Here is a 12,500-nt window from a genome sequence, read left to right on the forward strand (position 1 = left end):
AAAGAAAATTTCATAATGAGCAAGAACATGAACAACATTATCACATTAGACCACAGAAATTCAAAATTCAGCTTCCAAAAGTGCTTTCGTCTTTGCCATGTTAGATTCATTTAGTTGACTATTAACAAAAACATAAATGGCATTAATAAAAACACTAACACTGACAGGCTACGCAATATCACGTGTAATCGAATACGTCTAATAAACGCGATACAGCAGCTTGTCACTGATCTACGGCTCTGTGAAGCAAATGCATCTGAATCATTTCCATCTGAAAGCACGTGATGGAGATTTACCGGTTCTATTAATCACAGAACCGGCTTTACTGACGAGATGCTCATGACAATCACATGTGATTTATCGTGCAGCTCTTGTTAGTTGACCACAAAGTACAAAGTAGATGAGGAAAACTAGGAAGCCGGGTGTTTACAAAACAAAGCCTTTACTGTCTAGAGTGTAAGAAATGCTGCGCTGTGATTGGCTGTTACAGTTTACAGTGTAGAAGGGTGAGCTGTGATTGGTTGAGCAGATATACTGCTTTTCTGCAAAAAAGGGAGACTGGTGTTTGTCGCGTTTTGGAAAAAAAGGGAGAAAACATGACTGTGAATATCGCATTTTGTGTAAAATTTTTACAAATTACTTTTTAATACTGACCAGATACAATACTGATTTATACATACTATAAGATAATTAGATTTTTGTTATATTTTGACATTCTACAAAGAGAACCACATGAAAAAGTGGGGTTTTTTTCTCTCTCACACACACACACACACACACACACACACACAGCATCACCTAGATATTTAATATCAGTATAGTAGTTTATGTGAACTGCTCTTCGTCCTCTAAAACAATTTGACTATTTTTGCATAAATGCAAAATTTTGTGCAATAAATCACATGGAACATTTGTATTTTAAAAAATGACATACAGTACGTCACACAGCAGGACTACTAAAGACGAGAAAATAAACTAAACGTTGACCAGTTACAAGACTTAAAAAAAACACACCTCTTCCTCTCCAGAGGAGCCCGGGGCTAGTTGTCACACTGTTTACTGTAATGGATATTTAGGGTGGGGTGCTAATTTTGTGCATAAACACACACATACTGAGAGCAACATCAACAACAATAAAACTACAGTTCCTTGATGTTATCACATTATATTGAGTTCAGAGTAAAGGAAAACCCACGGAAAGACTTCACAGCAAAACACACACAACAAAACAATTCATGAAACACCAAATATATAAAAGACAACAAATATTATGAAAACATTACTCAATACTATAATAAATATAACACGCTGACAACTTGCCCCCGAACAATATGATAATGTACATTCAGTTTGAAGAACAGAATCCACTAAATTAATTTTGCAACAGAACTAAATGTTTAAAACCGACACAAAAGCACCGCTAGAGAGAACTAGTCATTATGACTTAAACCAGTTGGGTTAACTTCCCCCTGTGACAACTAGCCCCGGTGTCCTATATGCCGTTTATACTAAAATCTTGAAGTGGATCAACAGAACATTCATATCCACGTATTCTGTCAGCTAGATGAAGTCAGAAAGAGTGAAAAACAAACTTACTGCGACATAATAGATGATGACGGACCAGCAAACACACACTTGACTGGAGCCACAAGTTATGACACTCCTTCAGCGTGTGGTTGTGTGTGTGTGTGTGTGTGTGTGTGTGTGTGTGTGTGAGGAAGCCTTTATGGTGACCCGGAGACTAGAAAGGAAATGGCTCATCTTTGGCTCATCACACACACACACACACTCACACATTACACACACCCTGTGTTTCCTGCAGTGTGTAAAGAGCAGAGCAACACAGGAGAGACACACGTGAGAGTGAGAGAGGCAGGTGGGCTGGAATTATGGGATGTCGGAGCTGCCACTCTGACACTGTCAATCATCTCCATGGAAACATCAAAACCCAAAACCCCCCCCCCCCCTGTGTTTGACCTCTTCACCCCATTTGATAATCCAGGAAAACACCGACAGTGTGACAATATTGTTAGGAACAATGCGGAAACAACACCATCCTCCCCACCACCACCACACACACACACACACACACAAACACACACACTGGTTCTGGTTGTTCTGGTTGATCTGAAGGATTTTTCTGAAGATATCATATTATTATTTTGTTAGATTGTGTCTGTGTGTAATGTGTGTCTGTGTGTGTGTGTGTGTGTGTGTAATGTGTGTGTGTGTGTGTGTGGGACCCAAAAGCACAGGCATTAAACTCCAGACAGGTGTTGGGAGTCGGAAAAAGAAACCCCAAACGAAACGAGAGATTTCCTCCCTTCTCTCTGAGAGCCGCGAGCGATCACCAAACACGCTACGAGAGGCCAAACATTCCCTCATTTTCTCTTTATTGGAAAAATCCCACTGTCTCCCAAACGTTCAGCGCTAATGAAACCCGGATTATAGCAGTTCATAGTGTTAGAGGACAAACGCAGGTCAAGGCAGAATAAATCACTGTACCGGCTTCAAAACTACAGAAAACCATCTCTTGACTGTTTAATCGCTAACATCGCTAAATCTGCAGTAGAAATGTGTGATTTGAACGGGTACGTGTGTAAATCATCCTGCTGAGGACACAAATGGTCATATGTTATTCTGGTTTGTATTCAAACTGAGGATGAGTTGGTGGACTGCATGCTAATCATGCTAGCTACATGCTAATTCACGCTAACAACATGCTAAACCATGCTGGGAATTTGATAATCATGCTAGTAACATGCTAAATCATGTTAAACACATGCAAACAACATTTCTTTTTTACTAATTCACTAGTTATTTTACTTTTATTCTACTCATTTTGTCCAGTGTTGCTAAGACAAATACACATTAAAAATGAAAATATTTTTTTTTAAGTATAGAGAGAAAGAAATGTTATGTTATGTTATTTATTTACAAATAGCTTATAATGTAGCTTGGAAGTCTATTTGAATAAAACTGTATGAGAAATAAATACATAAAGTTTTCATTGTATCTTATAAGTTATATTTATCTTGTTAAATTCATTTAAAATAAAAATATAAACGTAAACACAAATGCATTGTTTTAGTTTAGTCTCACAAATTGCTTGAGATGCAACTTTAATGTAGATGCATCATTAGAGTTAATTCACATTCATTATACTTAATTTACACTTCTTTGGCAATTAATGTACACATTAAATATCAAATCAAAATGAAAAAGAAATAGAGAAGCAAGTGATTGGAACAATACTTTTCAATTTGTGTCCCTGCACAGAAGCAGTATATTTGTAGCAATAATGTAGTAACAATGATACATTTCTCTTTTATGCCAAAAATCATTAGGATATTAAGTAAAGATCATGTTCCATGAAGAAAATTTGTACTTTTCCTACTGTAAATATATCAAAACTTCATTTGTGATTAGTAATATGCGTTGCTAATAACGTCATTTGAACAACTTTAAAGATGATTTTCTCAATATTTAGATTTTTTTACTCCCTCAGATTCCAGATCTTCAAATATTGTCCTCCGAACAAACCACACATCAAAGGAGCTTCAAGTGAAAAAATATTTCAGCTTTCAGATGATGCATAAATCTTTTGTGCTCCTGGGACACATATGAATTCCTAACGTGTGTAACGAAACACATCTGTTTTTTTAGGAAACAAATCAACTTTTTTTACAAATCAAGTCAAGATTCGGCCAGCAAGAAAAGACGGATGAATGAAAGAGTGAAGGTGGACAGCTGCTGATAGAGTTATTGATCGTCCTGATAGCTGTGATTGATCTTACTGCATCTGTCTGAGTGTGTGTGTGTGTGTGTGTGTGTGTGTGTGTTTCCATGCGCTTGAGTTCATTTACACACGTCACTCAGCAGCCTTTCAGCAGCGTTCATTCGCAAACATTACTCTCGCTCTCATTCGCCGCCGGCGACAGCAGCGCAGAGAAACCAGCAGAATCAAATGAAAATCAACTCAGAAAGCTAACAAGTGCTAATGGCACAGTCATTTTCCCAACATGCACTGCTGGAGGGGACCGTCGGCTTATATTAGCATTTTTCACACCTTAAGATTGAGTCTCTGTGACATACACTCATTCACTCACACACACACACACACACACACACACACACACACACACACACACACACACACACACACACACTATCTAATATGCATGTGATGAAGGATTAGCATATGAATGCATGTTCTAACATGTTCAGAGGATGGGAAAAATGTGTGTGTGTGTATGTGTGTGTGTGTGTGAGTGTATGATTCACTGCATTTGTCAAGTTGTGCAATGTGAGTCAAACTGTTTAACTGTTAAAGTACAATAATGCTGATAATAATATGATTTAAAAAAAGTCAATGTGCAATAATGAAGCACATTTCCTGCTAATAATGCTAACACACAGTTCGTCTGATCACTGATCGAGCTCATTAGTGGAACTATACGGCCGTTTATGGTTGCCAAGCAACGTAATGATCAAAGATCTTCTAGGAAGCATTATACAGGATTCAGAATCAGATGATATATTAGAATCAGTCTGAATGCAGTTCAAAGAGAATTTAGAACTGGAACGATACAGTGTGAGTCTCTTCTGCTCATCAAGGATGCATTTATCTGATCAAAAATACAGTAAAAACAAGTTAAAGTGTAATGTATTTCTGTGATGCTCCGCTGTATTTTCAGCATCATTCCTCCAGTCTTCAGTGTCACATGATCTTCAGAAATCAGAATAAACACTCACACACACCTGATCAGAAATACAACAGTCAAACACCCATCTACACACACATCTCTCTCTCGATGCTGTTTCTCAGAGTTAAGCTCTGCAGTTCCTCCTGTGTGGGTTTGTGATTATTTTAGACTTATTTTAACATGCACTACATACAAAACACCACCTACATCCACAACAACATCCTGCCTCTCCCTGCATGCGCGCGTGTGTGTGTGTGTGTGTGTGTGTGAGAGAGAGAGAGACAAGTTTTACCAAAAGCAGTGGACCCTAAATTGGTTAGGTACAAAATGTCAGGGCTGCAATAATAGTTAATTTGCCGTATATGCCTTAAATATGTGTGTGTGTGTGTGTGTGTGTGTGTGTGTGTGTTTGCTGATGGAACAATAAATATGAGGGTGTGGGGGTGTATTATGGGCTGGATCACTGTGGCAACGTGTTGAAGATTCTAGCATTCAACCAGAGACTCTAATACACACTGACATCTAGTGGAGCAACCACACACTCACTCACTCACTCACACACACACACACGCGCACACACACACACACACACACACACACACAAGTGCTGTTCTTCCTAAGGACTGTTGTTTTTCCAGTGCAAATGTCTAAATAATCAATATATATTTAATTGAGAAGCAAAATGACACAGAATAAGTTTTGTTTGATCAAAATACTATTAAAACAAGAACAGATCTCAACAGGCTCAGAAAAAAACCCTAAATCAAATAGAAAACATTTTTACTCCCCATTATATATATCTGTTCATGCTTTAAGCATAATAACTTCATTTTGTACGATTTCTTAGAAATCAAGACTTCAACTAACTTCATTTTGCATTCTTGAATTAAGGATATTTAGATATCCGTACTGGAAAACAAGACAAAAATACTAGATATTAGCATTATTAGTATTTATTTTTGTAGTGCAAACTACAGTTAAGGCCATGACTTTATAAATGTAAAACTTTCTGCTCTATTTAAATTTTGTCTTAATTTGTGGAAGGGTGAATTAAGACTTTTTAAGACCCACAGAAACGTTGAATACGCAAATTAAACATAGCAATCTAAACATTGGTTCAAAATTCCTGTTAGATGTTGTTGACATGTTAGTGTTAAAGGTTTTTACTGTGGGGATTTTGGATTTCTCTTTTTATCACTACATAAATCATAAAATACTATCAGCAGACAGAAAAATCTATTTTTGGCATGCTTTTTAGAAATATTTAGGAATAAAATCAGGGAGACATCATATAAAAAAAAAAAACCTGCAGTAAAAACCTTCAGAATATAGAGAGGAATATAACTCTAAGTTTTGGTGTATGTGAGTGCTGCTGAAGTGAAGAAACAAACCCAAAGCCTTTAAAAATTCGCATTTTCGGCATGTTTTTAGGAATAAAATGTTGTATAAATCAGTGTGAATGATATATGAACAAACCCTTCAGTAAAATCCTTCAGAATATAGATATGAATATAATCCTAAATTTTGGTGCATGTAAGTGCTGCTGAAGTGGAGAAACAAACTCAAAGCCTTTAAAAATATGTACTTTTGGCATGTTTTTAGGAATACAATGTTAAATAAATCGGTGTGAATGATATATGAACGAACCCTTAGCTAGAATCCTTCAGAATACAGATAAGAATAAATCTGTAAGTTTTGGTGTGTGTAAGTGCTGCTGAAGAGGAGAAGAAACATTTAAAGAGATGCACTAGAATTCAAAGCTCAGAATCTCTAAATTGACAAGTGCATGTAAAATCAATCTTTTTGCACGTAGCATCATTGCTTTAAAAGTCAAAAGACTTCTGAAAAGCTAAGAGCTGGAATGTGTTAAATGTAAAATAAAAATGTGAAGAGGGTTTTAATTTCCCCTCCGGAACAGAATATAGGCCACGGCATTCCCTCACTCTATTCTGGAAGGACACAGAGCCAAAACTCTTTCATCAGCAGCAAATTAATGCAAAGAAAAATCTAAGAACAATGTGACACTTCAAAGAGCTTTTGATGGTCACAAACAAACACAAGCCCTCGGGAAAACCAGATTCCCCGAAGAGGAGCGATACGCACAACTACTCTGATTTCACAAAGACAACGGTGCTTCTGTTCGAGCGAGTGACGTCATGCTGACTTAGACTGACTGTTCACACATCTTGAAGAGGTTGTCAATCTCACACACACACACACACACACACACAGCAGAAAGGTAAGGTAATGATAAGATCATTTAGTCTCTAGCATGTGTTCGTGTCCTTCCACACTTATTAGGCTACAGAAGCTTCATCTGTCACCTCAGTTTAACATCTGTCTTTATGCATTAAATCGTGTGTATGAACGAGCGTGTGTGTGTGTGTGAGAGAGAGAGAGAGAGAGATGCTCTACACTCGCTGCAGGTGACGTCTGACCAGAGGCGAAACGTTTTCTGCTCGGATGATGTCGGTGTGACTCTGACCTCCTGAAATCACTCTCGATCTCGAGTCTCACTGTGCTGATGAACACGGTTTCTGAAGATCATGTGACACTGAAGACTGGAGGAATGATGCTGAAAATACAGCGGAGCATCACAGAAATACATTACACTTTAACACAGATTCACACAGAAAACAGATGTTTTACATTAGAATAATATTATACTATTTTTACAGCATTTTTGATCAAATTAATGCAGCCTTGATGAGCAGAAAAGACGTCTTTTTATTCCAATTATCATATTGGCAGGTAGTTTATATAAATACCCTTAATCATTTATGTGATGGTGATGATATTCTACACAGCTGATCGTCACCAAATGTCAATTAATTTAATGTCAAATCCAAAAAAACAACAACACTGTTGCCATGACAACTTGAATATAACAAGCTCGTGCACTTCTCCGTCATCTCTTTTTCTTCTCTTTTCTTCTCAGTTTTTCATCATTCAACAGATGACTTTTGTTGATGGTGTAATTGTGGATTATCAATATTTTACATTTTCTGAGTGTGTAAACAGCAGCCAGGTTGTTAAAGGAACAGTTTATTATGTTTATTAGTTTATTATATTCAAGCTCTTTGAAGCCTTACATGTGAAGGAAAAAAAAACAATATTCATCAAACAAAACATCATATGACTTAAGAGTGCAAAAGCCAAAGTTTTTCATTATCATTGTAGATTTTTTTTTTTGACAGTCACGGTGTATTTCATAAAAATTCTGTTTGTTTTTTGTTTTGATATTTATATAGAAAAAATATTGTGTAATGCTTTTTCATTTTACATCTAAACCTAAGCATTCAAGTAAGAAAAACAGATAGCATTATGTAACTATCACTTAAGTGTGTTCATTATTAGTGAATTAATTAATAAAGCTACTAAAGCAGTTCAATCAGAGCAGTGAGTGATCCTCGCTTTCTTTTATTGTGTGAATAACTTTAATGCGACAGACCGTATTAATGCACGGATCTTATATAATGTTACACATCTGATGTTTTTCCCCAACAGTTTCCCTGTCGTTCACTTAAGATATAACAGTTATATTTGTGTGAATACTTTAATATATTTCCCCTCCTGTAAACCTGTGTATGGGGATAGAGCGCCAGTAGGGATTGTGAAACAGCCCTGCTTCCAATTAAAAGTTCTTAATTGCCTTCGTCAGAGTAATTAAGATAAAGTGAACACATTTCCACAGCAGCCGACTGAGAAACCTTCTTTTCTAGTCATCTCACACATTCTGGATTATGACATTATTTTCATGACAATATAAAGACATTCAGCCTAAAACAAATCTCATTACTGGAATTTTTTTATTAAAAAACCACTCTATTATAATTATAAAATCATTCAGTTTGAACATAAACATCTTTTCCTCTTAATTAAAAGCAGCATAAATTAAATAAAATACATCTGTGATACTGTATACTTTACAGCTGTACTCATCTTTAAATAAAATATATTTTTAGAATACTGTAACTGACTGTAAAAGAGTTTATTTGTAACATTGTAACATTTTTATCTATTTAACTAATTACATTCAGCATCCAACAATTATTATAATTGACAAATAAAATAATACAATTAAATAAATAAAAAATTAAAGTTTTTTTTTTTTTTTAAATCATCAAAGATTCCTCAGGATGATTTCTAGAAATGTTCACAAAAACCTTTCATCTCACATCATATCGTCTCATAAACCACACATCGTATACTTTTATTCTGTAAACACCAAAAGAGAAAGATTTGTGTAGAAACTATTTACACTCAGAAAGTTGCTAAATTTGTCAATTTCACAATTATCACAAAGAAAAGCCAAATAATACATTCTATAAAAAAAAATGATTTTTTTTAAGTAAAAAGACTTTACTACCAACTAATAAATACTTTGTTTCATCTCATTTCAGTCATTTCTACAGTGTATTCTAGACTTCTATCCTAAATGACACATCATCTCCTCTTATATACACTGAGAGTGTAGAAATACTCAGATGCTCACAAACTTCACAGAGTTTACTTTGAAGTAAACCCAGACGGACTAAAATTGTATTTTTTTAATAATTAAGATACTGTTTTAAAATACCATTTATTAGAACGACTACAGAAGCAGCAAAAGCACAGCAGAAATAAACTTTTACTTTATCTCTCTCACACATGCCCACACACACACACTGGGGGTTAACATCACCCTAAGGATTCCCTTAAAGCACACACACACACACACACACACACACACTACCTGACAGCTCAGATGGACAGGTGGATCAGTGCATGAAATCACAATTATACAAGGGCAAAAACAGGAAATTGGTAGCATCAGTGTGTGTGTGTGTGTGTGTGTTTGTTTCTCTCTTTCTCCTCTTCAACTCACACACACACACACACACACACACACAGAGAGAGAGAGAGAGAGAGAGATCTTACAGTCAGAACACACTGTTGTCCACTTAATTAGAATTTGTTAATTCAAATAAATGTCTGTTTATGTTTATCTAACTGTGTTTGTGTTTGTGTTTGTGTTTGTGTGTGTGTGTGTGTGTGTGTGTGTGTGTGTGTTTCTTCACTGTCTACACAGGCAGGATTAGAAAATGAAATGGAGTCTGAACACTGAACAGTTATAAAATACAAACCTGTTAATATATATTTTTTTAATTAGAATAGAAAAGGAATAAAGAATGCTAGTGTCTGAGGCTTTTTCTTAATAAAGAAAACAAGTATTAAGAATAGAATTAGAATAGAGAGTGCTAGAGAGAATAGAGATGGCTAAGGAGTCAGATGTTGAACCGTTTCAAACACATTCAGATTAAAAGTTCAGATGATGCCCTGAAACATAGACATAGAGACCTTCCTCCTGCATCTTCATCCTCCATTCTGCAGCTCCTTCCATAAATAACCAAACAGAGCAGGATGTGCAGAATGAATCAGGATAGAGATCGTGTGTGTGTGTGTGTGTGTGTGTGAGAGAGAGAGAGAGAGTGTGTGCATGCATGTGTTTCAGGGCTGCTAAACACTGCATGAACTCCATATGCTTTCTTCTGTTTCTGCTGCTCTGAGTTATGAATTATACATTGCTAAAGAAACCTGCTGCTGCCACACACACACACACACGCACACACACACACGCTGTTTTGTTTTGCCTGAATAATTCATGTGTTTATAGAACAACTTTCTCCGCTGCACTTCCACAAACAACAGATTCATCAACACTGTCAAACTCCATCATCTCTATAGAACGCATCCAGCATCAAATCACATCCCAAAAATGCAAAGGCAAACAATCAACCCCCTGAAGATCCAAACCAGCATCTGTTATCAGACATGATCTCAAACCCAACCAACGAAAGAAAGGAATAGAACAAATAACAAATGGGACTGAAGAGAGAGAAATCAATCAATGTGATAAACAACTGAAATCAGCATCATCTGTTTCATCTTGAGCTCCAAACCAAGAAATGAAGATCAACTATTCCTCTACTGTTCAAAAGTTTGGGTTCAGTACATTATTAAAAATAAATGAATACTTTCATTAAGGACGCATTAGATTGATCAAAAGTGACAGTAAAGACATTTATAATGTCACAAAAGATTTATATTTCTAATAAAATATGGGGGGTGGTGTTAGCGCAGTGGATAAGACTCACGTCTGTGGTGTGGGAGACCTGGGTTCGAATCCACTGTGAGACACCAATGTGTCCCTGAGCAAGACACTTAACCCCTAGTTGCTCCAGAGGCGTGTGACCTCTGACATATATAGCAATTGTAAGTCGCTTTGGATAAAAGCGTCAGCTAAATGAATAAATGTAAATGTAAATGTAAATGTAATAAATGCTGTTCTTCTGAACTTTCTGTTCATCTGTGAATCCTGAAAAATCAAATGCATCACAGTTTCCACAAAAATATTGAGCAGCACGACTATTATGATAATTATCAGAAATGTTTCACGAGCAATAAATCATCAGAGATTCACACAGAAAACTGCTTTACATTATAATATTATCAAATTAATGCAGACTTGACTTATCAAAGCAATGACTTTATATTTCCAGTGTGTCGAATGAACAAGAAGACTCATGTGTGTGTGTGTGTGTGTGTGTGTGTGTGTGTGTGTTAAATCGTTGTAGGATGCAGGAGGTCACTCAATTAGAAATTCTCAGAACATCAGCTTCTACTCAATTCTGTGAAATCTCCTCCATCGTTCCTTTCTAAGTCTCCATCTCTCTCCTCCTCCTCCTCCTGGGGTCTTTTCATTGTTTTTCCACTCACATCTCTGTCAGTTTGGGTTCATAAAATCACCCGAGCACCAGGTGTGTGTGTGTGTGTTCACAGAGAGCAGCTTTACTGCTGATGTCAGCTTTACACACACATTAACACACAATCATGAGCTGTGCTGTTCTTTAATCCCTATTAAGTGCACTTTACTGCTACACTTCGACTCGTAATCTCCAGTAAACTCCCTGCAGATGCGTGAGGCTCTGTGTATTCAGGAGTTCAGCGGTTATTTATTCATCTGAACTCATGTTGAGCGCTGTGTACTGTACAAAACTACAGTTCCACACAGAACATGATGAAGATGATGAGGAGGAGAGTCAGTCAGGAGTGACAGGAAACAAACAGACGAACTCTAGAGAACAACGAGCATCCAGAAACCTCCTTTCAAGATTGACGTGTGTCATTTCTGCTCCACTAGCAGCACAAAATATCTCAACCCCGATAACAATTAAATGTTTCCTGAATGCCCTAGAAACCACACAGCAACGTGTTTAAAAACAAACAACTCCTAGAACACCTTAGCAACCACACGGCAACACGATTAAAAACAAACAATACTCAGATAACAAACCACACTCAGAACACCACGGCAACACACTTAAAAACAAACAATACTCAGAAAACAAACAAACACTCAGAACACCTCAGCAACCACACGGCAACACACTTAAAAACAAACAATACTCAAAAAACAAACCACACTCAGAACACCACGGCAACACACTTAAAAACTAACAATACTCAGAAAACAATCGACACTCAGAACACCTCGGCAACCACACGGCGACACACTTAAAAACAAACAATACTCAGAAAACAAACGACACTCAGAACACCTCGGCAACCACACGGCGACACACTTAAAAACAAACAATACTCAGAAAACAAACCACACTCAGAACACCTCGGCAACCACACGGCAACACACTTAAAAACTAACAATACTCCGAAAACAAACGACACTCAAAACACCTCGGCAACCACACGGCGACACACTTAAAAACTAACAATACTCAGAAAACAAACCAC

At 36.7% G+C, this 12,500-nt stretch overlaps 1 protein-coding gene across 4 annotated transcripts in view; it reads right to left on the reverse strand.

The window, feature by feature from the left end:
* LOC128029101 (cGMP-dependent 3',5'-cyclic phosphodiesterase-like) overlaps positions 1 to 12,500 on the reverse strand; it is a 105,103-nt gene that overhangs the window by 85,356 nt on the left and 7,247 nt on the right. The window contains exon 1 of one of the 4 annotated variants that reach the window (XM_052616639.1): positions 1,597 to 1,687. The exons of 2 other annotated variants lie outside the window; for them this stretch is intronic. In XM_052616639.1, the coding sequence (XP_052472599.1) occupies positions 1,597 to 1,604 (8 nt within the window). In that variant the 5' untranslated portion in view covers positions 1,605 to 1,687. Of the gene's footprint in view, positions 1 to 1,596; positions 1,688 to 12,500 lie in introns of those variants that run through there. One more of the 4 variants, XM_052616641.1, reaches the window with a different exon arrangement.

The sequence above is a fragment of the Carassius gibelio genome, chromosome A15 (assembly GCF_023724105.1).
Source record: "Carassius gibelio isolate Cgi1373 ecotype wild population from Czech Republic chromosome A15, carGib1.2-hapl.c, whole genome shotgun sequence".
NCBI classification, from domain to species: domain Eukaryota; kingdom Metazoa; phylum Chordata; class Actinopteri; order Cypriniformes; family Cyprinidae; genus Carassius; species Carassius gibelio.